Raw genomic sequence first — 26,895 nt, 5'->3', positions numbered from 1 at the left:
GTCGGGTCATTTCTTACTCTCGTTCTCGTTCTCCTATTAAATATCCGTATAAATTTCATGATTCTCTTCTTCAGAGAGAATTATTTATATCTGATCTGGGAATAGTCTTCGAAAATAGTTGGAGTTTCAACATTCACATTGAGAATATCTGTGATAGGGCAACAAAAATCCTTGGATTCGTAATCCGTAATTCGTCCGAACTAGGGCTCACTGCCATTCGTCTCTTATATTGTACATTAGTTCGCAGTGTGCTCGAGTTTGGCTCCATTATATGGTCTCCCTATCAACTTCGTTACTCTCTAATGTTGGAACGAGTCCAAAGGAAATTCCTTAGATTTTTATATCTGAAGACATTTGGATTTTATCCATATCTGTTCCCTAGTGCCTTTGTCTTGGGATCTTTGGGTTTCAACTCCCTGGCAAAGAGAAGAGATTTATTTCTTGGGAAACATTTCGTAAAATTACTTAGAGGAGAGATTCACAATCCCACTATCCTGGAGAAACTAAAATTCTGGGCCCCGGAAAATCGTAGAGTTTTAAGAAAACATGATATATTTTTACCAATTAGGGCTAAATCAAACGTGCTCATGAACTCCCCCCTCTCGAGAGCTGTTCGACTCCTTAACTTACTGGCACATTACTTGGACCTATTCGATGCCAGTTATGTTGAGTTGGTGGAACACATCCTAAATAGCACGATATAAATTTTTCAATCTTATTTCATTGTTTTTATTTTGTGTACATATTTTTTACTTGATTTTTATTATTTTTTTATGATGTTTTTTTTTTTTATTTATGATTTTTATTATTTTCTTATGTTTTTTTTATTTATGATTTTTATTATTTTTTTTATGATGTTTTTTTTGTAATTTTTATGATTTTTATTATTTGTATTAAAATCACATTGACGCTTTGGGGCAACCTGTCAAGTCTCTGTGGTATTGATTTTTTAAAATAAAATAAAATAAAATAAAATATAGTATAATAAAACGATCAATTCCCGCTTCCTGCGCCGATTTTTATTTATGTATATTCATTATATGTACATACATACGTACATACATACCGACACTAGGATTTATTTTAGCAAATTAAACCGGTGCAAAAACGCTCTTCTAACGGAGATTCGTTCGCGATCAAACGGCCAGAAAGACAATAAAAAATGTTTATAAGAGCAGAAACAGTGGTTTCACGGTGTACCGTTAAATGTGAACGGGGCAACTCTTGACACATTCAACAGATGAAATGACATTCTTCGGAATTCGAAAGCATTCGCCTTGCATTACTTGCACGAAGATTGTAACGCTTCCGTTAAAGTAAAAAAAAAATTATATAAAATCGACACAGAGTGTATAATATTTAAACAGTATTGTGAAAATACTCCACATTCATGATAAATTTGTATCCGTTTATTATGCAATGGACTGTCGGAATTTTAGCTGCACTTTTATACAACCAACAATTTGCATAATGACGACACAATAATGCACTTCCAATGACATTTTTCAATAAAATTCGTATAACACGCAGAACCTTCTTACCTACATATATATAACACACTATTGTTGTATGAAATAGATAGAAATTAAGGATATAAAACATATTGAGAGCATACGTATTCCTATTAATTTGTTTCAAGTGCAATTAAGCAAATATTTTAAAGCGAAGTGTACCAAAATAAATTCCGTCGGTAGTAGTCACACGAATGATTAGGCACTATATATGTCCCAGTGTAAACGAACCAAAATTCTTATTTTTATCTCATTTAATACGTCTAAATTTTTAACCTGAGCTGCTGGTTGGTTTTGGGGAAAAAAGCCATAGTGGATAAGGGCGAAAACACACAGCGGTGCAGGTGGCACGTGGCTATTTTTAGATACCTTAAACATGTGAAAAAAATGGGCAGTGCCTTGCACATATTAATGGAACACCCAGCACGCCCCGCCCCAAAATGACCCTCTGAACTTTTTTGTATTTATCCTTGCTTGACAGTGATCGATAACGGTGTATCCCATATTTGACGAAATGTAGCAGACCCCCCACAGCGGGGAGCCAAGCACACGATGTACCGTTCATCGCTGTGTGTTTTCGCCCTAAGGTTAAAATATAAACTCAAGGTTAAAAAGGAACAGGGTATTAATCGGTCGAAGATTCCGAGTGTTCTAATATCGGGTTGACCTTGACGCGATACGAGTGCACTCAGACCGAGTCCAACAATTTGGTCACGTGGATGTTGCAACGTTACGAGAACTTGGTATGAGAAATGTTATTAAACTTGGTAATTATTATTTTTTAAAACAAATTTCAAACGTCCCCATCCAACGTGTAATTTTTAAATAAAATCTGCAGTATAAAAAATAAGCATACAAAAAACATTCAATTGCTTTTAATCCGTTAATCGTATAAGTTATAACACACTACATTTACCATTTTATTATGAAAATTGTTGACATAGCATAATCTGTGACATTTCTCTTCCGCTCGGGAAAGGGAAATGTTTACTTTCAGCGTTTACCTTTTTTTTTAGATAAGTATACATAATGGTGGATTTGTAGTAGAATATATGATAGTGAATACGCAGTCGATGCTCGAATCTAATTTCGTATGAACAATGTGTAGAACCGTCATTTTTGACGGAAAGCAATTAAAAAAAAAAACACAACATAGACAATCAGCTCGAAGAAAGTTAACTATGTACATACCGTTCAATCATATGTATGATATTAAAATTGCGATTCGATACATATAATATTGAAGCAAAAGCAACTTTCCATTTTTTTAACGACAAAATTAACATTTTAATGAAATATAATTTTTTTTCCATCCGAAAATTTCCATACCTTACTATTTTTAATTTGAAATGAATTGTTTTGCATTGTATGTACAACGTCAAATATTTAATTACGACGCACGTTTAAATTGCGATTTATTTTAATTAATATTGCAATTCTATGAATTTTAAATTCAGATTAAGATAAGTTTGATGATCTAATTTAAAATTAACGAGAAGGATGTGTCGAAAAAAAAACGCCAAAAACAAAATACCAATTAACCAACATACAAATAAAAGTCCTAATGGCGAAAACACACCGAGTGGTATAGGACGTCACGCGTCCTTGGCTTCATTAATCCTCAAAATCATTAATCCCCAATGTTGGCGTTTAGTTTCGGGCTTAATCAACTAAATTTAAAAACATTTTAAATTAACTGAGATAATTGTAATTAGTTGGTAGTGAACGCGTTACGTTAGCGGTTAGAATAACGGTAGCTTTTTTTAAAGAGCCGCAATTTTCGTTAATTTGATGACTTTCATCACAACATGCACATTTTAAATTAACTCTGCCGTCAGTGCGTATCAAGATTAGACGTTTTCGTAATTCCCATCGTGATCGATCTCTGCAGTTGTATCTCAAGATAAAAACGGTTTATTTATACGTAACTGACTCATCAACAATAATCATAAACAAAACACCGACAAGCGAACTTTAGCACAGAGTCACCAGACCGTTTGCACAAGCGCGTGAATTAAAATTGTGAAAATTTGGGTCTTTCTAATTCAACGTGGTAATTTCTCGCGGTGATATGAAAATGCACGGTAAATTTTGCAATTTGTTTTGTATATATGTAAATATGTGTGTACGAATGTGGAAAACTGGAATAATTTTCGTGTAGAACGCGTAGAATTTCATGCGAACTTCCTATCAATTCAGTGATAGTATCACTCTAGATTACGTTGAAAATTATGCAAACCATTCATAAGGGAATTTATTAGCAGAACGCGAAGATTTCGCAAAAGAAGAACTTCCGGTTAATGCAGTGAATGATGCAACTTATTCAAGCCGAAACAATGCAAATAGATTCGCTTGTAAACACGACCGACAAGACTCAAAGCGATGCAACTTCTTATGTACGTGGCGAATTCGAATCTAAAGATGGCGAAGAACGTACAAGACGATTTCGGAAGACGTTGAAAGTTGAAATAAAGCAATTTAAGTTAACCAATTCAAGTTAAACACTATTAAATGTACCACTTTAACTTTTAGCTTAAAGTAACGGTAGCTTCAAGTAATTGGGTACGTCTTCTAATGAAATTACGATGTTACTTACTTTGTTAGCTATTTATGCAAATGTTTAAATGGAGCATAATTAGAACGAGAGTTAAGCGTTTCGAATAAAATTGGAGAAAGACTAAGTGTGGCATGTCTAATACCATAAAATAAATATGTATACGAAAGGAATGAAAGAGGAAAAATACATTTTTTGAATAAAATTAAATGGAAATTAATACTTACTAGTAAAATGTCGGACATTCATACATTTGTTGTTAGGCCGGATGCAAACGTTCCACTTGACACTGTATCACTGAAATAATTTAGTTTAATTCAAATCACTGCACTGTTTAAAAGAAAGTAAAAAAAAAATCACCGAAAATTAGTAATTTCAACGTCCACGCGAATTAGCTCAACATTCATAATGAACAATAATTACATATGTAGGTTTTTCTTTATCAAACATTTAGATTAAAGCGCATTGTTATTTATCTCTATCAGCATGACTAAGATTGGAAATGCAATTGACTTTCGGTATTCAGACAAAATCCACTGAACGAATTTAATATTCTATTTTATCTTGGGGTGTTGGTAAACGATTCACAAGATTGTAAACGTTGAACGTTATCAAGAGTAAATACAATGTATTAACTTTAATATATAATTACGATAATCTAATATATAATTTCGAAAGAGACTTTGTATGTATGTATGTATGTTTATTTGGTTCGTAAAATCCGTGGAGTTCAATTTAATAAAAAAAAAACAAATAAATACTCAAATAAAATAAAACTATCCAAATAAATTTAATAAAATGGTTACTATTAGATTGGCCATGTTTAAGCGGTTTATATCACAAATACCGAGCGAAGCCGGGTAAAAACACTTGTAATATATAATTTCGAAAGAGACTTTGTATGTAAGTATGTAGGTTTTGATTCGTAGAATCCGTGACGTCAAATTTAAGAAAAAAAACAAATGTATATTCAAATAAATTTAATAAAATGTTTACTATTAGATTAGCCATGTTTAAGCGGTATTTATATTACAAATACCGAGCGAAGCCGGGTAAAACCACTAGTTACGTATATATAGTTGAGAAAATCAGCGGTTTATTTTAATTAAAATTTGAATGAAATGATAATAATAAATTTATTATGAAATTTTTCTATCCAGCAGTGGATGGTGAATGATTGTAAATGTGATATGATAAAATAGCTCAACGACAATATGGATAAAGTAGCTCAAACGCAATCTTTCATTGACGAAGAAGATCACTAACACAATTCCAGCCGCATAAATCAATAAAAATCGAATAAATTCACTTGAAATCTCGACAACAAAGCAAAGTACCTCATACGGGACGATCATAGTTAGCAGTAACTATCTTGGACCGGTTTGAAGCGTCCATGTTGTTGCGCTTCTCCCGAACCTCAAAACTATTCGACTCGTTTACCCGCGTATCCACATACACACACTCGCGCGCACAATTTTTTTTCTTTGTTTCGTTTTGCCACGACTAAGAATTTTTGCGATCGATGGTAAAAGAGGCAAATTCGCGAACGGATCACCTGTTGCGGCGCACTTTCCAAAGTTGGGAAGAACCGATGGGGGGGGGGCAATATTGTTGCAACGTACGCTCAGCACGGTGGTTTTGCACTCACTGTGGCTCTGGGGTTGTTTGTCAATCGAGAATCGCGAAACTTGTACAAAAAGTGGCAGTGTAAAATATCGCGAGAAACGTGCTTCGGCGTCTAGGCCTCCGGCACTAATGCCGCTCTCGTCTGACCACTCGAGTTTCCCACGCGGCTACCAGCTCAGGTAACGCCCCTGCTCCTCAGGTAACCCCAGTAGATTCCGTACCTGTACTATGTAGTCGTAGCTTCGAGTTTGCAGCTGTTGGTTGGATTTGCTCCGGCGTAGATTGGTTCGTTACTTCCCTCTGATCCTCTCCATTCTTCTGAAGCATTCTTCTGGAGGCGGTGAGATCGGTGCATATGATTATGATTATTATTAGAGCGTACGAGTTAATTATTTGTTTATCTATGCAAACAAAATGTGAATGATTATACAAACTACAAAAAGATTTTTCAAAATGAATTGTACATACATATGTACATATGCGGTCTCCGTCATGAGCCCGAATGTGAAACGCCCGTAAACGCAAATATCGGAAGGCAAAGATCGAAAATCGAAAGATCTTAACCCTTTGGCTGCTACGAGGTTTTTCAATGTCCAAGCGAAAAATGCTAACATTTGTAATTATTTTGAAAAAAAAAATATAATATTTTTTTTTACATACTTACTTCGCCGAACGCTCGTAATTTTTATAATACTTTATATACATTTTTAAGAAGCCGTTGTGGACGCGTGCTCTCTCTTTCTGTCTTGCTTTTACATGCGTGCGTGCGAAAGAGATACCTACATATATACACTAAATAATTTTTGACGATTGTTTTCCGACGCTTTATTTTTTTCAATAATCTATTTTTAGACATCGATGTATCCTTACAACATGCGATATATTCGAAACAGGTAGCGGTCTTTCTCTCTTTCTTTCTTGGTTTTAATTGTGTACGTGTGAGCGAGACACACAAGGATGCGAAGTTTCTAATAATCAAATAATTTTTCAACATGTATCATAAACATTTTGTATGCATTTCAGTTGCATTTGATTGATTGCACGAATTCGTGACGTCTCGTGACCTATATAATTGAAAGCGGATTTCTATTGTTTTTTGCCATTTATTTTAACTATGCAAAATGATATCGGACAGTGAAAGTGATGAAAGCGAAATAATAGCTCCTCGCCGAGGAACTCGACAAATCAGCACCTCTACTGATTCTGAAAATGAATTTATCGACAATAATCAATTCCCAGGGGCCGGGATTTCTCTCGGCGGCCCTGAGTACACATATGTACATATATTTGTATATTACATATTATGTACGATGTATGTACATTTGAATTTAGGTTAAAAAGATCTGCATTTATAAGTCAATAAGTCAATTTTAATGAAATTGACTATTTGATTACCAATACATATGTACCTATGTATATATTCGGAAAACGGGTTACATCCTGAATTTGAATCGCTACCAGGATAACCGCTGCTATATAATTTGATCACGATTGAAAAATAAAAAAAGAAAGCTCCCAAATTCATTTGTACAAAACAACAATAAGTGAAAAAAATATATAAAACAAAATATTGAATTTTAAAAATGCATACATATTAAATACAAATAATATAATCAAATTTTTTAATTCTGAAAGAAATTCTAACACATAAAAAAAATAACGGAGCAGTGGAACACTACAAGTTTTCGTGCTCCGGCTCCGCTCCTGCTGCGAGCAAAAACTCGTTGCTCCACGCTCCGCTCCAGATCTCTGATAATTATGATATTTAAACATTTTTATATCGTAAATTTATTCGGAATGTCTTCAAATTTATTGAATAATTAAATACTTTATCTAATAATAACAATCGTATATAATTTTCCACCCTTAGGTGTCGCCTAATATTTGCTTATGACCACCAGACGTCCCTGCATGTATTCTTTTAAATCTTTATACAAATGTAAATGTAAAATATTTTTTTGGGTCAGGGATGCTCAAACTTTTTAAGATGATGGTCAAATATAAATATTTTCAGGTGTAGGAGGACCGGATCGGACCAGATATTATATTTTATCGTAAATTCTAGAAATTTGGGTAACTTAGAGTGTATAATTTGTGGTGTTTGTATGAAATTCTTGCAATTTTAGATTTATCTCCGAGCCACACTAAAACTAATGCCGTAAGTTTGGGGACTTTAGGTGGATACATAAAATGAAAATGCTTTCACATGATTAGAGAGATATTCACTTACTTTTAACGAGCTTTTTTTTATAGGTTTGTCTAGTAAACTTTTCACAAAATTCAAAAAAAAAAAATTTTATAAAATATTTAAGTGAAATTATTTACTAAAGTTCTACCGAAATCAAATATATCATTATTTCCCCATTTTGAATCCATCATATTAAATATATACATAACTTATTATCACTTTAAATTTAGATAGATCAATTAAATATAATATAAAAGATGATTTAATTTTGGGAAGCTTCCACTTACACAAAGTAAAATTGATGAAGAAGCAAAAAGAATGATATTTATTCAAATATTATAATTTAAATCAGGTATTTCAGACATTTTTGTCTAGTTAAATGAAATCTTACTTAAATTTGAATATGTCATTTGGTGTTTATGAACTTTTACCGATTTATTTTTTGTTATTAATAATAATTTAATGTGTTTACAATTTATGAATAACTGTTCTAATAAAAATGTTAATTAAAAGCGATTTTTTTTTGTAATTTCTAATATAAAATACTTATTGGCCGTCTAATTGCGTCTTATGGTTTATGAAGTTGACGCACGTGTCAAACTCATTATGTCACTGTCAGCTTGTTTCAATGGTGTTATTTTGTGCGCCAATTGGAGCTATTCAGCTCAACACCTCTACGAAAATACATCTCAAACAGTCATTATTTATTCACGTCGAGAATGTTACGACGTTTCATGAAGATTGGCGTCGTGGGCGCAGCCACAGCAGCGACAGCTCTTAGTCTTCACAGGAACAACTATGAAATTGACGCAATCGCTTTAGTGAGGATGAGCAGAGCTGCAGCCACCGTGTGCAGTATAGCTTATTGTTACCAAACTCGACTGTATAATAAAGGTTTAGATCCAAACTCCCAGGAGTACAAGTCGCTGAGGGATGAAATTCATAAAGTGGGTGCTGAAAAATTGCTTGAATTGTGCTTAAAAAATAAAGGAGTGTACATTAAAGTTGGTCAACATATAGGTGCCTTAGATTACTTACTTCCATTGGAGTATGTAGATACCATGAAGATATTGCATAAAGATGCACCTGCTAATAGCTTAGATCAGTTGTATAAAACGATCAAAGAAGATTTGAAACACGATGTTGGTATATTTTTTAAAAATATTTATTTTAATTATTCTATTGCTGTAATAAATTGGGATTTTTCAGCCTGAAGAATTATTTTCTGAATTTGATCCTATACCACTTGGAACAGCATCTCTTGCTCAAGTACATAAAGCTAAATTGAAAGATGGAACTGAGGTCGCTGTTAAAGTTCAACATAGTTTTGTTAAAGGAAATACCAAAGCAGATTTGCGATCAATGGAAATTCTAGTTAAAATAATGGAAAGGTTATTTCCAGATTTCAGTATACAATGGCTTGTTAATGAAACAAAAATCAACATATTTAGGGAATTGGATTTTATTGAAGAAGGCAAAAATTCCGAAAAATTAGCTGAAATGTTCAAACACTATACATGGCTAAAAGTGCCTAAAGTATTTTGGGAATATAGCACAGATAGAGTTCTCATCATGGAATATGTTACTGGTGGACAAGTCAATGATTTAAAATATGTCAAGGTTAATTAAAATTGATTATTATTTCATATATACACATATATATTTACATCAAATAAAATTAAAAAATGTACATATTTTCAGGCTAACAACATAAATCCTTATGATCTATGTAAAAAATTGGGTGATCTGTATTCACACATGATTTTTATCAAAGGTTACGTTCACAGTGATCCTCATCCTGGAAATATTTTGATCAAAAAAAACCCCACTGATAAAGATGTTTCCGTTTATTTGTTGGATCATGGACTATATGCTGTAAGTTGTAAATTTTAATGTAACAATTGTTTTATAATAAATTAAAAATATCAAATTTATAATTTTCAGAACCTTACTGATGATTTTCGATTTAACTATTCGCAATTTTGGCTCTCCATAATAGATAGAGATCAAAATGGAATGAAATATTATGCAGAACAACTAGGTATCAAAGGAAATATGTATATTGCTTTGGCCTGTATCATTACTGGTCGCCCATGGGCTGTTATTCTCAAAGGTATTGACAAAATTCAACCAAACGATCAAGAGGTTTGTCCTTCAACAATATTAACAAAATTTTGAGTATTATTAAAAAAAAAACCTCTTCTAAATACAAATTTGTCGTTATAGAGAAACACTGTACGCGAACAGTTTCCTAATGTTATTGACCAAATTGCCCTATGTCTACAAAACATCGACAGGCAAGCTTTGTTGATATTGAAAACAAATGACCTAATGAGAAGTATCGAGTATGCCCTTGGAGTCAATGAAAGGATGTGTGGATTGATGGTTATGACAAAATGTTGTTTAGTATCGGGATATGAAGGCCGCTACAAACATGCTAAAACGACTGTGCAAAAGTTACTAATTAACGTAGAGAAGTTTTGGATGATGATGAAATTTTACATAATGTCATGCAAACTGTACTTTGCAGAAAATTTACATATTTTTTAGTCAATTGATTACTTTATTTTTCGTACATACATAAGTATGTATGTAAATACTGTAAAAACTGGGCCAATGCAAATCCTAGTCAAAATAATTTAGTAGTAATTTTTTTAAGGTATACCAGTTATTTAATTACAATAATTGTGACATAGAACAAATTTATGCATTAGCCAATATCGATAACACAAAAATAATTTTTGGTTGTATATGTTTTTAACTCTTAGTTATAAAAAATTACTGAAACTGTTGAAAACATCAGGCTGAGATACCCTAATTCTTTATATTTAATATCAGTTTTAACGTTCCAAACTACGATTGGTGTAGCCTAAACGATATTTCCTGTAATTCTATCATTCATCATGGTTTATATGAACTGATTGACATGTCTCTTAATTTAAATTTATGTCAATGTAACACTGTCTTTAACTCAAACAATAGAATGCTTGATTTTATATTTTCCAACAATAATAGCATAACAACTTGTAATTCTATTGATATTCTGTTACCAATTGATTTTCATCGCCCACCTATCGAAATTAATTTTAACCTTGTTAATTAATGCCAAAATTTTATGAATCACCTGCACTATACAATGTCTTTATTATATTCACTTCCGGTATCTTCATTGTTCAAAACTCCTATTTTTCTATTCCTATATTAATATTATTTTCTATTACTGTTCTATTGTATTGTGGTTTAATGCTCCTTGCGGCCGTATATGTATAAATAAATAAATAACCGAGAAGTACAAAAAAAATTATATTATTGTATAGTTTTTTATTAATTTTAATTTATTGTAATGTTTTTACATTACATTCGATTTTTAACATTTGAAAAAAAAATATAATACACTTCAATTAAATAAACGTTTATGTATACATTCAGTTATAAATAAATATAGGAATTCACATAATATCAAAGTCGTCACGCTGAAAAGAGAAATAAAACGATTAAAATATTTTGTAACGGAAAAGATAAAAGTTGTAACAAATATGTATAATACTAACTATATTATTGTATTCCAAAATGTGTTTTCTAATAGCTGAATTGTCAACCCACGTTACAAAATCTTCTAAAGATCTGCTCACAAGAAAAGCCGGATCCTTTATTAATTCTGGGCCAACTCTTACATGCCCTTGCTCTATCAATTTGGTAGCAGTTTTTAGTGATTCAGCCATTTTATCTGTAATAGAATATGTAAAAAAAATAATAATTTTAATAACAGCTAAAGTGGAAATAACTACATAAAATATGATCATACACACTTTTAAACATAATTACAGGCAATCTTCGTCGACAAAAGGAAGTTGCATTAACTTCATCAGCTAAACTCAAGTCCCATCTGGTTGTTATGAGACCCATTACATACAACTTTTCTAACAGTTGTGCACTGCTCTCTGTCCGAAATGGATGCTTTGGGTCAATTTCTTTAATTTTTCTTGCCAAGTCACGTACCTCTCTAGATAATTTGTTGTATCTAAAAACGGCAATTAATGTTATTGTAAATACAAAATCTATATTAAATTACATTGACAAAATGAAAAAACGTTACGTATTTTATTTAAAACATACTTGGTGTAATCTTCCCTGCGTTTAATGTGAAACTTTTTTAACATTTTTACTTCATGTAAGTTGTTGTCAACAGACCAAGAGATAAAGTCAACCTTCTTAAGGAGTTTCTGTTCATGATGGCGCAACTTACGAACCATTTTGAATGTGGAACAGTTTAAATAATGTAACTGAAATATTCGATAAATTGTATATCAATATAAAAAATATACAAATATATTTTAACCGGTCACAATCACAAAATAGTCTTTATTGACGAATATAATTGAATTTTTGAGGTTATGATTGCTGATGACAATAACCAGTCTATTTAATTAATCGAAAGATTATAACAGCGTACATGAATATATGTTAAATGTGAAATAAATATAAAAAGGAATTTTGTGATGAGACTTCTATTCAGCTAAAAATAAAACTTACACTATAATGTTACTGATACCTCTCAAAATCAACAAACGCACGCTGTCGATCTGACACTTGGTCTAAAATAGCGACCATGTCATCCTTTACAAGCTTTCTACCAATGTGTTCTAAATAATAATCAATGGGTGCACATTGAGCATTCAATACCAAAACTCTGCATAAAGTTTAATGCACTGAGAAAAGTATGGTACATGGCATGTTTTACATTTCGTAGAAAAACAGAAAACGAAACACTGCCACGAGAGACGTAATTAAAGTAACTAACATATTGACTATGTCCACACTACTATTTGCGAATTTTTCCATAACCAGTTTCTAAATAGCAACCACAGGTTGCAATATGGGAACTGGATATGAAAAATTTGAGAATATTGGGTGTAGATATCGGTAGTGTGGACGTAGCCATTGGATTGAATAAAAATAAAAGAATCACGTGGCTAGAAAAATGAATGATAAATGGACAAGAGAATTAAAGAATTGCCTGAATAATATTTTAGATATTGTAAAAGGGTACAAAGAAGGCCATAATTGAAACGAGTAGACGAATATTGTTCAGAATGGGGACGAATGGAAAAGTTTTTATCCAGCAGTGGATACCGAAAAATTATAACTGATGATGAAGTATTTATTTCTCTATTACACATAGAGCTGCCAAGAACAAATCCGGTCCCTGTTGTAACTACGAACCTGGATTTGCAAAATATACGTAAAACAATTTTATTTACATATATTTCCAATTAGTACCAGTTGTTTTTTTTTCGGATTTAAGAATTAATAGTTTTTTGCATGAAAAGTCGCCATATTCCGAATATTTTATTCGCCACGAGCCAGGCCCTGGATATTAGCATCGGCTGGTACCCTCCTCTCGTCAGGGTTGATTACACATGAGATGTGTTGTTACAATATATTTATAGAAATTTCAGTTAGAAACAAGTTTCTAAATATCTATAAGTTATAAGCATTTAGAATTGTTATAGAATATAATGATTCTAGAAATTCATTTTTGAAGTTTTTTGTTCCACACAAATTAAAGTATAGGCCGTGAAAAATGGTGTTTAAACAGCAAAAAGCGGCTGTCACTTGATACTTGTCAGTGTCCCGCATTTTTAAAGGAGTTTTTGCCTCACTCTTTTGATTGATATTTTGTTTTTATATATATTTTAACTATTCATAGATCGATTTTCTTTTTAAAATTTTTATCAAGTATAAGGATACAAATAAAAACATTTTATATTATTTTTTTATCGTTGTAGGATTAAGTTATTAATTTATGAATGATTCAATAGGTAATCTGCAATAAAGATAACTTAAATCCATTAATTTTAAGTTGAAACGCTTCGTATGTCATTGTGTGAAAACATTGTACATACGGAATACCTATGTTTTGGGTTTTAAATTTAATTTATTAATGTTGAAAAACAACTTTATTTATGATATTTGTTATTGTTACCATCATTGTTTAAATTTTACATATTGTGCACCTTTTAAAATATAGTGTTTTAAAACTACTATTGCAATTTAATTGATGTTTTCAAATTTCATTTTGTATTATTAATATGGACGTCGCTCAATTCGATTCGTTACATTAGAACTGAAAACGGCAACAAAATGTAAGCACGTTTCTGTTATTCGTTGGTCTTATTTAGATTGAAAAGTGACTAAACAACAGCTATTTTGTATTCATAGGTTAATTCACCATTTGGATTCTATGGCTGACAATGTATTTTCAAAAAAATGTACTTTATCAGCTACCAAAGAGTTCAAGCTCCCCGACTCGAGTGATATATTTGCATCAGAACCATGGCAAGAAGAAAGATTTTGTATTTGGAAAGAATGTTTAAATGCTCAGAAGCGGCAGTTGAATAACTATGATCTTAGTCAATGGCAACAACATACTTACAAAACTAATCTTGCAAAAGAGATAATCAAGATGATAAAGTCATCAATACGACCAGAACTGTTCACAGTTGCTTGGACCAAATTTTATGAGTGTACATATAATTACAATACAATTCCAGAAAAAGCCAAAAGAGCTAAGTCTTTCAACAGTTTGCATTTGTGCGAAGCTCCGGGTGCAGCCATAACATCTTTGAATCATTTTATAAAATCAAATCATCCAGATCTCAAGGTATTTTTTGTCACTTTATGTTTGAAGTTTTTTGATAAAATATTGGAAATAGTTTCTAATAGATAAATCATATTTTATTTACTTACATTTTATACACTGTTTATTTATTTTTCTACTAGTGGAACTGGAGAGCTTCTACTTTAAATCCATATTATGAAGGAAATTCAACGTCTTACATGATTTGTGATGATCGATTCATTAAAAATACTTTAGGGTATTGGGATTTTGGAGCAAACTATTCTGGAGATCTGATGAACTGGAACAATTCTCAAAATATCATTAATAATGCTCGAGAAATGGGTGATGTGTGTTAACTTGAAACCAATGATTTTTATAGGGATTTTTTTTATTATTTGTAAAATGCAGCTTGTTAGAACTAAATATTCATTATAATATAACAAATTATTTTATACAAATATGAATAAAGAATGCAAATTAGTCGATGATAATTGTTCTTAACAATAACTTTGAAAATTTATAACAATTGGATTCAAATTTTTAAGGTACATTTGGTGACAGCTGATGGATCCATTGATTGTTCTTGCAAACCTGATGAACAAGAATCTACTGTTGCTTCTTTACATTTTTGTGAAGTAATCACTGCTTTACAAGTATTATGCGAAGGTATGTTTCATCATTCTTGGCCTTTATTGAATTCGTAATGTTTTCATGTTAATTCCATATTTCTTTTTGATTTTTAGGTGGTTCATTCGTTTTGAAAATGTTTACATTGTACGAGCACACCTCCATTAATTTGATATATTTATTGGTTAATTGTTTCAATACAGTCAATCTTTTTAAGCCGGTGAGTTCAAAACCGGGAAACTCAGAAATATACATTATCTGTTTAAAGTATCACGGTATTAATAGTATTGAACCATTCTTTGATAAATTTAAGGAACATTATGGCGATAATGATTTTCTCTCCAAATCTATGTTTCCCCAAGATAAAATTCCGAAAATATTTTTAGAAGATTTATTAAAAGCTTCATCTATTTTTTATTCCTTTCAATGTGAAGCTATCGACAACAATATAAAAATATTTGAAGATTCGCGTTCACAATATAAAATTTTTAAGCATTTACATAAATTGCAAAGGTTTGTGATGCACACATTCATGAAACAAGCTCATTTATCTCCAATTACCGAGGAGAAAAAGATTTGCAAAGATCATTTATATGTTGATACAAATAAAATTGTACAGTATCACTCTTCAGAGGGTAGATATGGTAGTAAAATGGGTACATTTGAAGAAAGAGTAAATTCATATGAGACATTGACTGAAAGAAAACTTCTAAAATATCGAGACGACACATTTAAAATTGGAGAGTTATTAACTGACTTACCGCTCTTTATAGATTGTAATTGTTTAGAAAAAAAACCGTGTACTATTATTTATGGTGCACCAATAGAAAATGTAAAAAATTCAAGGTTTGTATCCGTTCAAATATTCAAAATGTACACTGAAATGTATGATGATGTGCAGAAAAATTGTGCCCCCACTACTCTCAAAAAGATTAACAAAGGGCATTTAATTGAATTTGGAGAATATTGCAAGGAATCAAACTTTGATAAATGGGAAAAATCATCTGTAAACGCTTTAAGAGATACAATCATTTCAATGGATATTGGTGACACTCTGGTATTAAAAAACTACAGCACTTTGACTCTGTTTAGTGTCGGAGTTTTGTATTTGCTTGGAGTATATGCTTTTGATAAAATTATTTTTACCAAGGATTTTAATATTGAGCTTATTTATTTAAAAAGTAAAACAGAGGTAGTTAGCATGTTGAATGATTTATGTTTAAAAATATCCAAGTACATGTCACCTGAAATGCATTATGGAAAGTTCCATGCTATTTTGGGAATTGTTCCATTGAAACTGTTACTGAGTGATTATTACTTTTCAAATATTTACGATTATAACAATCAATTGCTTTTAACAAAAGTCAATTTAAAAATCAACAAAATGTGTGAGCGTTCATTTATTGAATAGCTATTGATTTGTGTATTAAGCATAAATGATTTGAGGTATACATATGTATTTTTGTAATAAATTGCATTAAAATTATTATGATCTCACATTTTACTAGGGACGAGTATTATAATGAATGTAACTATTTTTGTAAGATTTTTCAAAAGGTTATCCGCTTAAAAAGCACTAATAATTTTTGTTGCATTTGCTAAAATATCGTGTCATAAAAAAGGTTTAATTTTTAAATATAGCCTACTTAATCTTTTGGCCTTAATTATTTTATCCAATTTAAAATTTTGTAGTGATAAAACTTTTATCATTTGAAAACATACATGCATATATGTAAATAAATTGCATAAACTATTCATTTCATAATTTTAGTTTAGAATAAATATTAATCTAATTTATGATAATATCAATATGAAATTTTCTGTTTTTAATGCTATATTCCTCATATATTCAATAAGATTTAATTATTTTACAACAAATATGTCTCGAATAAATACAAACATACATATATTCATTGACTTTTACATGATAATGTAAATGTGGGAGAGTTATGCAAAAACAACGTTAGACAGATATAGACTATTTTTTCTGATACAGAAATAACGTTAAAACAATTTCTAAAAATTGATTTTAAATTAAACGAATTTGTAATAATGTATATTGTATTAATTTATCCTAAGTCTGTATATTTTTTTAATAAAAATATTTGTTAAATTATTTATAAGTATCTACAATATTAGTAAAAAAATATATACATATATTATATGTGAGGTTTACGAACTATGTATGTTGAATTTTTTTTTTAATAAATTATATCCAAAGCTTCATTATTTGTTGAGAACTTCTTTTGATCCGTTCAACCACCTCATCATAGCTAGCATTAAAGAGATCTTAATAATAAATCAGCATATTGAGGAGGCGAACAGACCTAAAAAGGAGCCAGTTTATGAATATATTTATTTTAGTCAAACAGCTCACGATTCCGTAATACCCTACAATTTTCGGGAGCCAAAAAATTGAATTTCTTAGTTTTCATATTTGGTTATATTTGAAAGTGTCGGAAGTCCAATTTTCAGCTCCATAAACACTATTTCAGTTGGACTTAATTCACAAATTGTTATTACTACTTTTAATTCGATATATCCAGAATCTGGGAAAGGCAAAATAAACTTATTACAGGCCACCAATATTTTTAAATATTATAAAACACAAAACATATTTAACTAGTGTTGTGCCCGTTGATTTCAATGTGTGGCTTCGGAAAGGAATTGATACACGAATTAAAATAAAGTTATATATAAATATAGTGTAAGGTAATTAATAGTAAAAAGTCGAGCGCTCATTTCGACGCGGGCTCATTAAACGCTCACCGTTAGCCCGCGTCGAAATGATGAATGAATGTGTGTCTTCGTGGATGTGTGTATGTGTGTCTTCGTGGATGTGTGTATGTGTGTACGCTCCAGCGCATCTGACGCCACCCGTTCCAACTCTGGCGCTCAATATCAGGAGCACATGTCAGCCGCTCAGGTCCCCACTTCCCCGCGTCCCCTCAGCGCGATCGGTCGTCACGCCAAATCCCTATGCATTACTTATTTTCTTGGCATTCTAAAAATTGTTGTTTTTGAAATCTCCATACTTGTCCACACGTCCGCTACATACCCACACACAAATTGCGTCCGTTTTTATATATATTACTAGTGGCCTGTGTGCACATATCTTTGATCATATCTTTCTGGCGAGTTTAATAAGGCAAGATTCGGAACTTATCGAATCTTGCCTTATTAAACTCGTCAGAAAGATCCAACTCAATTTTAATAATTACCATTTTAATAATTGTATCAAACCCAACGCTTGCATCAAACCCATTCATGCTATTTTTGTCTGCATTTGATCACCGGTATGGTCAATATGAGCTACTACAGCCCCCCCTCCTCTTTGAATTCTCACGAGCCGCCACTGAAAGCCACCCATGTGAAATATTGGGGTCTACCTCACGGGCCCGAATGTGAAATGCCCGAAAATGCAAATATCGGAAGGCAAAAATAAAAAAAACGGTACATACTCACTTAATTTGCGCGAGCAGGATACAACAGGAACAAGAGGAACAGGTTTTTCCTCCCGTATTCTGCGCGCGCACATTAATACGGGAGGAAAATCGTGACGGAGACCGAGTACAAACGCATGCTATTTTTGCCGTCCATATGGACTGTAGGGCTGCAGACCTCCCAGTATAGTACATATTCATGCTATTTTTGTCTGCATTTGATCACCGGTATGGTCAATGAGCTACTACAGCCCGATTAATGTCTGCAGCCCCCCCCCCCTCTTTGAATTCTCACGAGCCACCACTGAAAGCCACCCATGTGAAAGGGATAGTGGTACTAACGAGAACTCGAGTGCCAGATGTTCCCCGATCGAGATTTTAGTGACCTGTGTATAGGGGTATGGAGGATGAACGAATGAGACGACTGGCATGTTAATGCACGTGTTTATTATATGACAGCTGAAGACAGAGTGAGTAGTAGCTCTCCGAACCCAGCCGAGTTGGTTCCCACTCGCAGGAAGGCAACCAAACTCGACCATGTCGTATAAGCGAGCCGCCACATCACTCCCCCCCCAGCATCAGCGATACCAAAATTACAAAGAAACAAATTTTACAAAAGAAAAAAATTATTGTTACACAAAGAGAAAAAATTATTACGTGGGGAGAAAAAAAATTGTTGACGTGGGTCATCCGCTGTGTACATAGGTGTACCGCCCTGAATGGTCGGTAGATTCGAGGGCGGTGACGTCGCGAGCAGGACGGTGGGTGGTCCGATGGTCGCGCCGATGCGATGCTGCGGCGGCGCCGCTCTTCCGAGGCTGATGTCGGTTGGTGGGGCGGCGGGGGCGGCAGGGGCATCGATGTGGTTGATGATACTCCGAGCTGGACTGTGAGTCGTTGTGGCTCGTGGAGGTGTTGTAGCGCTACCGCCCGTCTCGGCGTGACGACGCTCGTGGGGACGGACGGGGCCTTGATGATGATGATGATGATGATGATGGTGCTGAGGTGGTGTATGTCTTGTGGTGCTGGATGACCGTTCTATGTGTAGTGGATCGCGCATGACTCCACATCCAGCTGTCAAGATCGTCGTCTCATTCGCTCCCCCATTTTTTAAAAGCACCTGTCGTCGACGTTGTGGCTGGACGTCGGTAGGTAGGTAGGTAGGTAGGTAGCCGTGTCTGCTCGTTTATTGTCACCCGCGGGCCGCGACGCGTGTTGATGGCGATGGGGGCGCGGCGGGTAGCTTCTCCCGCCTGACTCGGCGAGGCAGGGATGAGCGGCATGGGATGAGCGGCATGGGATGAGCGGCATGTTGAAATTGATCGAGGCTGCGTGGCTCGATGTCGGGGGTCACCAGTATGGAGGATGAACGAATGAGACGACTGGCATGTTAATGCACGTGTTTATTATATGACAGCTGAAGACAGAGTGAGTAGTAGCTCTCCGAACCCAGCCGAGTTGGTTCCCACTCGCAGGAAGGCAACCAAACTCGACCATGTCGTATAAGCGAGCCGCCACAGGGGGTTGAAGGTTTTGGACCGTTTCCCAGCCTATGGAAGTTTAGTTGAATTTTGAAGAGGATCTTTATTACTCGATTAATACAGGTGTATTTGTATGTACAGCGAAGTAGGTAAAGGATTCACTGGAACGAGCTAGGTCGAGTTCCTGAAGCTCACTGGCATCTGGGGACGATGCACTGGTTTATAAAGGTGTTGCTTGAGCAACGCGTAGCTGGGCTGGTGAGATCACGTTCTGGAAGATTCCGACGGGGTCGAGGTCTTCCTTTGTGTTCGACGTTTGATGCGTAGTTGCGTAGCTCCTTGGGATTTCCCGTGTACTCGTGATTGCGTATCCGGAGCGAGTCGAATCGCCTTTATGGGTAAGCTGAACGAAGTATTTCGGCCACGGCTAACTTTCGTGTACGAGAAGAGGACACGATGATGTCATTTGTACAGATTAAGTTCGATGAGGGAAATAGGTGATATTACAAGTCGTGCTATATATATCTGTGCTATATATATGTGCGAGCTGACTTTTTGCGGAACAATCCGTTTACCGATAATATGTACTACGTTTGCGATGTGGGAAAGAGGAGTGTCGTTTGCTTGCGAGGGGCGCGACTTAGGCCGCGATCGGAGCTGCTAGGACTCGAGTGCGTGAGTGAAAGGGATAGTGGGGGGCGAAAGTGGAGTGAGGGGCGAGGGGCGAGGGGCGAGGGGCGAGGAGCGAAGAGGGGTGAGGGGCGAAGGTAGTGGTGGTGGTGGCCGCTGCGATGGCGGCCGCTGCTGCCGCGGATGGCGGTGGAAACCGCAACGACAACGACAACGACAACGGCAACGGCAACGGCAACTCGATGGACGACAGCATGCTGGGGCTGAGTGACACGATGTCTATGGGCGGGGAGGGGTACCTGTACGAGGAGTTGCGCAACATCCAGAGCATCATCGTGGTGACGCGCGAGAACCTGGAGGCGCTGCGGGACCGGTTCGCCGAGTTCGTGGAGCCGCCCTCCATGTACGTGTGCGAACACCGCGAGCTGCGCGCCAAACTGGTGGCTCTGGAGGCCCACGAGCGCCGGCTGGTGCAGGAGGTGCACGACCAGCTCAACCAGCTCAACCAGCTCAACCAGCTCAACCAACTGAACCAGCTGAACCTGCAGCCGCACGCAGCCCCCAAGGGTCGTCGCTGCTTCCTGCGAGCCCACCTGCCCAACCAGCAGCGCACGGGCGTGCAGCTCAAGGACGGAGTCACCCTCAGGGACTCCCTCTCCAAAGCCCTCAAGCTGAGGAACCTCACCGCAGACATGTGCGAGGTGGTGGTCTCCGACAGCGACACCGCCGTCCCTTGGGAAGTCGAAATCACGCTCATCCAAGCCGAGGAGGTATATCTACTTCTCCAATACATACATATTACATATTTGACTCTAAACAAGATTCATTCATTCTTTCATTCACTGTCTAAATGTACCTTTGATGTATATCTATATATATCTTTCTTATCTTCTTCTCTAATCTATAATTTGGAAAGAGACTTTGTATGTATGTAAATATGTATCCTTCGTCGTCGTCGTCGTCCGTAGATCGGTGACGTCATCGAACACGTGATTCGATTTTTATTTTTTTCGATCCATGGGCGCCGATTTGTTTTTTTCGATTCAATGGATTCACCACGCAAGGCGAGTAGTTTCATGGGGCCCCACCAGGGGCGCAACAAGGGGCGCAGCCCCGTGGGGCCCCGAAGGGGGCCCGGGGGGGCGCAGCCTCATGGGGCGTAGCCTTATGGGGCGCTGTCTAATGGGGCGCAGCCTTATGGGGCGCTGCCTTATGGGGCGCCGCCTTATGGGGCGAAGCCTTATGGGGCGCTGTCTTATGGAGCGCAGCCTTAGGGACGCAGCCTTATAGAGCTTAGCTGTATGGGGCCCCGAAGGGGGCGCAGCCTCATTGGGCGTAGCCCCATGGGGCCCCAAAGGGGGCGCAGCCTCATGGGGCACAGTCCCATAGAGCCCCGAAGGGGGCGCAGCCTCATTGGGCCCCAAAGGGGGCGCAGCCTTATGAGGCGAAGCCCTAATCGGCAACTGATCATTGGGGCGAAGCCCTAGACGGCATTTAATCATGGGGGCGCGGAGGGGCGAAGCCCTAAAAGGCATTAACTAAGGGGGGCGAAGCCCTAGACGGCATTTAATCATGGAAGCGCGGAGGGACGAAGCCCTAATAGGCATTAACTAAGGGGGGCGAAGCCCTAGACGGCATTAAATCATGGGGGTGCGAAGGGGCGAAGCCCTAAAAGGCAAAGGCTCAGGGGGGCGCCGAGGGCGAAGCCCTAGAAGGCAACTGATAATGGGGGCGAAGCCCTAGACGGCAATTAATCATGGGGACGTGGAGGGGCGAAGCCCTTATCGGCAACTGATCATGGGGGCGAAGTCTCAGATGGCATTTAATCATGGGGGCGCGGAGAGGCGAAGCCCTGATAGGCATTTACTAAGGGGGGCGAAGCCCCAAAAGGCATTTGCTAAGGGGGGCGAAGCCCTAAACGGCAGTTAATCATGGGGGCGCGGAGGGGCGAAGCCCCAAAAGGCATTAATTAAGGGAGGCGAAGCACTAAACGGCATTTAATCATGGGGGCGCGGAGGGGCGAAGCCCCAAAAGGCATTAGCTAAGGGGGGCGAAGCCCTAAACGGCATTTAATAATGGAGGGCGCGGAGGGGCGAAGCCCTAAAAGGCAACTGATAATGGTGGCGAAGCCCTAGACGGCAATTAACCATGGGGACGTGGAGGGGCGAAGCCCTTATCGGCAACTGATCATGGGGGCGAAGCCCTAGATGGCATTTAATCATGGGGGCGCGGAGGGGCGAAGCCCTAATAGGCTTTACTAAGGCGGGCGAAGCCCTAGACGGCAATTAACCATGGGAACGTGGAGGGGCGAAGCCCTAAAAGGCATTAACTAAGGGGAGCGAAGCCCTAGACGGCATTTAATCATGGGGGCGCGGAGGGGCGAAGCCCTAAAAGGCAACTGATCATGGGGGCGAAGCCCTAAACGGCAATTGCTCATGGGGGCGTGGAGGGGCGAAGCCCTAGAAGGCAAAGGCTCAGGGGGGCGCCGAGGGCGAAGCCGGTGAGTTCAAAACCGGGAAACTCAGAAATATACATTATCTGTTTAAAGTATCACGGTATTAATAGTATTGAACCATTCTTTGATAAATTTAAGGAACATTATGGCGATAATGATTTTCTCTCCAAATCTATGTTTCCCCAAGATAAAATTCCGAAAATATTTTTAGAAGATTTATTAAAAGCTTCATCTATTTTTTATTCCTTTCAATGTGAAGCTATCGACAACAATATAAAAATATTTGAAGATTCGCGTTCACAATATAAAATTTTTAAGCATTTACATAAATTGCAAAGGTTTGTGATGCACACATTCATGAAACAAGCTCATTTATCTCCAATTACCGAGGAGAAAAAGATTTGCAAAGATCATTTATATGTTGATACAAATAAAATTGTACAGTATCACTCTTCAGAGGGTAGATATGGTAGTAAAATGGGTACATTTGAAGAAAGAGTAAATTCATATGAGACATTGACTGAAAGAAAACTTCTAAAATATCGAGACGACACATTTAAAATTGGAGAGTTATTAACTGACTTACCGCTCTTTATAGATTGTAATTGTTTAGAAAAAAAACCGTGTACTATTATTTATGGTGCACCAATAGAAAATGTAAAAAATTCAAGGTTTGTATCCGTTCAAATATTCAAAATGTACACTGAAATGTATGATGATGTGCAGAAAAATTGTGCCCCCACTACTCTCAAAAAGATTAACAAAGGGCATTTAATTGAATTTGGAGAATATTGCAAGGAATCAAACTTTGATAAATGGGAAAAATCATCTGTAAACGCTTTAAGAGATACAATCATTTCAATGGATATTGGTGACACTCTGGTATTAAAAAACTACAGCACTTTGACTCTGTTTAGTGTCGGAGTTTTGTATTTGCTTGGAGTATATGCTTTTGATAAAATTATTTTTACCAAGGATTTTAATATTGAGCTTATTTATTTAAAAAGTAAAACAGAGGTAGTTAGCATGTTGAATGATTTATGTTTAAAAATATCCAAGTACATGTCACCTGAAATGCATTATGGAAAGTTCCATGCTATTTTGGGAATTGTTCCATTGAAACTGTTACTGAGTGATTATTACTTTTCAAATATTTACGATTATAACAATCAATTGCTTTTAACAAAAGTCAATTTAAAAATCAACAAAATGTGTGAGCGTTCATTTATTGAATAGCTATTGATTTGTGTATTAAGCATAAATGATTTGAGGTATACATATGTATTTTTGTAATAAATTGCATTAAAATTATTATGATCTCACATTTTACTAGGGACGAGTATTATAATGAATGTAACTATTTTTGTAAGATTTTTCAAAAGGTTATCCGCTTAAAAAGCACTAATAATTTTTGTTGCATTTGCTAAAATATCGTGTCATAAAAAAGGTTTAATTTTTAAATATAGCCTACTTAATCTTTTGGCCTTAATTATTTTATCCAATTTAAAATTTTGTAGTGATAAAACTTTTATCATTTGAAAACATACATGCATATATGTAAATAAATTGCATAAACTATTCATTTCATAATTTTAGTTTAGAATAAATATTAATCTAATTTATGATAATATCAATATGAAATTTTCTGTTTTTAATGCTATATTCCTCATATATTCAATAAGATTTAATTATTTTACAACAAATATGTCTCGAATAAATACAAACATACATATATTCATTGACTTTTACATGATAATGTAAATGTGGGAGAGTTATGCAAAAACAACGTTAGACAGATATAGACTATTTTTTCTGATACAGAAATAACGTTAAAACAATTTCTAAAAATTGATTTTAAATTAAACGAATTTGTAATAATGTATATTGTATTAATTTATCCTAAGTCTGTATATTTTTTTAATAAAAATATTTGTTAAATTATTTATAAGTATCTACAATATTAGTAAAAAAATATATACATATATTATATGTGAGGTTTACGAACTATGTATGTTGAATTTTTTTTTTAATAAATTATATCCAAAGCTTCATTATTTGTTGAGAACTTCTTTTGATCCGTTCAACCACCTCATCATAGCTAGCATTAAAGAGATCTTAATAATAAATCAGCATATTGAGGAGGCGAACAGACCTAAAAAGGAGCCAGTTTATGAATATATTTATTTTAGTCAAACAGCTCACGATTCCGTAATACCCTACAATTTTCGGGAGCCAAAAAATTGAATTTCTTAGTTTTCATATTTGGTTATATTTGAAAGTGTCGGAAGTCCAATTTTCAGCTCCATAAACACTATTTCAGTTGGACTTAATTCACAAATTGTTATTACTACTTTTAATTCGATATATCCAGAATCTGGGAAAGGCAAAATAAACTTATTACAGGCCACCAATATTTTTAAATATTATAAAACACAAAACATATTTAACTAGTGTTGTGCCCGTTGATTTCAATGTGTGGCTTCGGAAAGGAATTGATACACGAATTAAAATAAAGTTATATATAAATATAGTGTAAGGTAATTAATAGTAAAAAGTCGAGCGCTCATTTCGACGCGGGCTCATTAAACGCTCACCGTTAGCCCGCGTCGAAATGATGAATGAATGTGTGTCTTCGTGGATGTGTGTATGTGTGTCTTCGTGGATGTGTGTATGTGTGTACGCTCCAGCGCATCTGACGCCACCCGTTCCAACTCTGGCGCTCAATATCAGGAGCACATGTCAGCCGCTCAGGTCCCCACTTCCCCGCGTCCCCTCAGCGCGATCGGTCGTCACGCCAAATCCCTATGCATTACTTATTTTCTTGGCATTCTAAAAATTGTTGTTTTTGAAATCTCCATACTTGTCCACACGTCCGCTACATACCCACACACAAATTGCGTCCGTTTTTATATATATTACTAGTGGCCTGTGTGCACATATCTTTGATCATATCTTTCTGGCGAGTTTAATAAGGCAAGATTCGGAACTTATCGAATCTTGCCTTATTAAACTCGTCAGAAAGATCCAACTCAATTTTAATAATTACCATTTTAATAATTGTATCAAACCCAACGCTTGCATCAAACCCATTCATGCTATTTTTGTCTGCATTTGATCACCGGTATGGTCAATATGAGCTACTACAGCCCCCCCTCCTCTTTGAATTCTCACGAGCCGCCACTGAAAGCCACCCATGTGAAATATTGGGGTCTACCTCACGGGCCCGAATGTGAAATGCCCGAAAATGCAAATATCGGAAGGCAAAAATAAAAAAAACGGTACATACTCACTTAATTTGCGCGAGCAGGATACAACAGGAACAAGAGGAACAGGTTTTTCCTCCCGTATTCTGCGCGCGCACATTAATACGGGAGGAAAATCGTGACGGAGACCGAGTACAAACGCATGCTATTTTTGCCGTCCATATGGACTGTAGGGCTGCAGACCTCCCAGTATAGTACATATTCATGCTATTTTTGTCTGCATTTGATCACCGGTATGGTCAATGAGCTACTACAGCCCGATTAATGTCTGCAGCCCCCCCCCCCTCTTTGAATTCTCACGAGCCACCACTGAAAGCCACCCATGTGAAAGGGATAGTGGTACTAACGAGAACTCGAGTGCCAGATGTTCCCCGATCGAGATTTTAGTGACCTGTGTATAGGGGTATGGAGGATGAACGAATGAGACGACTGGCATGTTAATGCACGTGTTTATTATATGACAGCTGAAGACAGAGTGAGTAGTAGCTCTCCGAA

General features: G+C 35.8%; 4 protein-coding genes across 11 annotated transcripts in view; 2 read left to right on the top strand and 2 right to left on the bottom strand.

Annotated features, from left to right (window-relative positions):
* LOC143919762 (uncharacterized) overlaps window positions 1-5,835 on the bottom strand; it is a 36,627-nt gene extending 30,792 nt beyond the window's left edge. Inside the window, exons 1-2 of one of the 4 annotated variants that reach the window (XM_077442272.1) lie at window positions 5,621-5,835; window positions 4,293-4,362 (exon numbers count right to left, since the gene is read on the bottom strand). In XM_077442272.1, coding sequence (XP_077298398.1) covers window positions 4,293-4,310 — 18 coding nt within the window. In that variant the 5' untranslated portion in view covers window positions 4,311-4,362; window positions 5,621-5,835. Of the gene's footprint in view, window positions 1-4,292; window positions 4,478-5,402 lie in introns of those variants that run through there. The other 3 variants (XM_077442270.1, XM_077442271.1, XM_077442269.1) reach the window with 3 other exon arrangements.
* A 2,614-nt stretch (window positions 5,836-8,449) lies between these two features.
* On the top strand, window positions 8,450-11,264 carry Adck1 (aarF domain containing kinase 1). Its single transcript, XM_077442504.1, has 5 exons — window positions 8,450-9,021; window positions 9,089-9,499; window positions 9,581-9,754; window positions 9,824-10,024; window positions 10,106-11,264. Exons 1-5 carry the CDS (start codon window positions 8,599-8,601, stop codon window positions 10,427-10,429), a joined length of 1,533 nt encoding a protein of 510 aa, XP_077298630.1. The 5' UTR covers window positions 8,450-8,598; the 3' UTR covers window positions 10,430-11,264.
* LOC143919920 (U3 small nucleolar ribonucleoprotein IMP3) lies at window positions 11,182-12,490 on the bottom strand. Of its 5 annotated transcripts, none has more exons than XM_077442508.1 (5): window positions 12,413-12,490; window positions 11,996-12,162; window positions 11,689-11,900; window positions 11,431-11,606; window positions 11,182-11,352 (listed from the first exon to the last, which is right to left on the bottom strand). In XM_077442508.1, exons 2-5 carry the CDS (start codon window positions 12,130-12,132, stop codon window positions 11,329-11,331), a joined length of 549 nt encoding a protein of 182 aa, XP_077298634.1. In that variant the 5' UTR covers window positions 12,133-12,162; window positions 12,413-12,490; the 3' UTR covers window positions 11,182-11,328. The 5 variants fall into 5 exon arrangements, with proteins under 5 accessions (XP_077298634.1, XP_077298636.1, XP_077298631.1 ...); XM_077442510.1 differs by having other exon boundaries at window positions 11,212-11,352; window positions 12,432-12,481; XM_077442505.1 differs by lacking the exon at window positions 11,182-11,352 and having other exon boundaries at window positions 11,374-11,606; window positions 12,413-12,476.
* A 975-nt stretch (window positions 12,491-13,465) lies between these two features.
* Window positions 13,466-17,357, top strand: aft (cap methyltransferase 2). Its single transcript, XM_077442354.1, has 5 exons — window positions 13,466-14,025; window positions 14,102-14,543; window positions 14,663-14,848; window positions 15,047-15,167; window positions 15,245-17,357. Coding segments are annotated over exons 1-5 (2,046 nt in total). The 5' UTR covers window positions 13,466-14,023; the 3' UTR covers window positions 16,540-17,357.
* The last annotated feature ends 9,538 nt before the right edge of the window (window positions 17,358-26,895 follow it).

Source organism: Arctopsyche grandis, chromosome 12 (assembly GCF_051622035.1).
Source record: "Arctopsyche grandis isolate Sample6627 chromosome 12, ASM5162203v2, whole genome shotgun sequence".
NCBI lineage: Eukaryota > Metazoa > Arthropoda > Insecta > Trichoptera > Hydropsychidae > Arctopsyche > Arctopsyche grandis.
This window is presented reverse-complemented; position numbering and strand designations above follow the sequence as displayed.

Coding starts and splice junctions, on each gene's coding strand:
- Adck1 (XM_077442504.1), top strand. CDS start 8,599: ATGTTACGACGTTTCATGAAGATTGGCGTCGTGGGCGCAGCCACAGCA. Junction 9,022..9,088: donor AAGAAGATTTGAAACACGAT/GTTGGTATATTT, acceptor GGGATTTTTCAG/CCTGAAGAATTATTTTCTGA. Junction 9,755..9,823: donor TGGATCATGGACTATATGCT/GTAAGTTGTAAA, acceptor TATAATTTTCAG/AACCTTACTGATGATTTTCG.
- LOC143919920 (XM_077442505.1), bottom strand. CDS start 12,132: ATGGTTCGTAAGTTGCGCCATCATGAACAGAAACTCCTTAAGAAGGTT. Junction 11,901..11,995: donor CGCAGGGAAGATTACACCAA/GTATGTTTTAAA, acceptor TGCCGTTTTTAG/ATACAACAAATTATCTAGAG. Junction 11,607..11,688: donor GCCTGTAATTATGTTTAAAA/GTGTGTATGATC, acceptor ATTCTATTACAG/ATAAAATGGCTGAATCACTA.
- aft (XM_077442354.1), top strand. Junction 14,544..14,662: donor CAAATCATCCAGATCTCAAG/GTATTTTTTGTC, acceptor TTTTTCTACTAG/TGGAACTGGAGAGCTTCTAC. Junction 15,168..15,244: donor TTTACAAGTATTATGCGAAG/GTATGTTTCATC, acceptor TTTGATTTTTAG/GTGGTTCATTCGTTTTGAAA.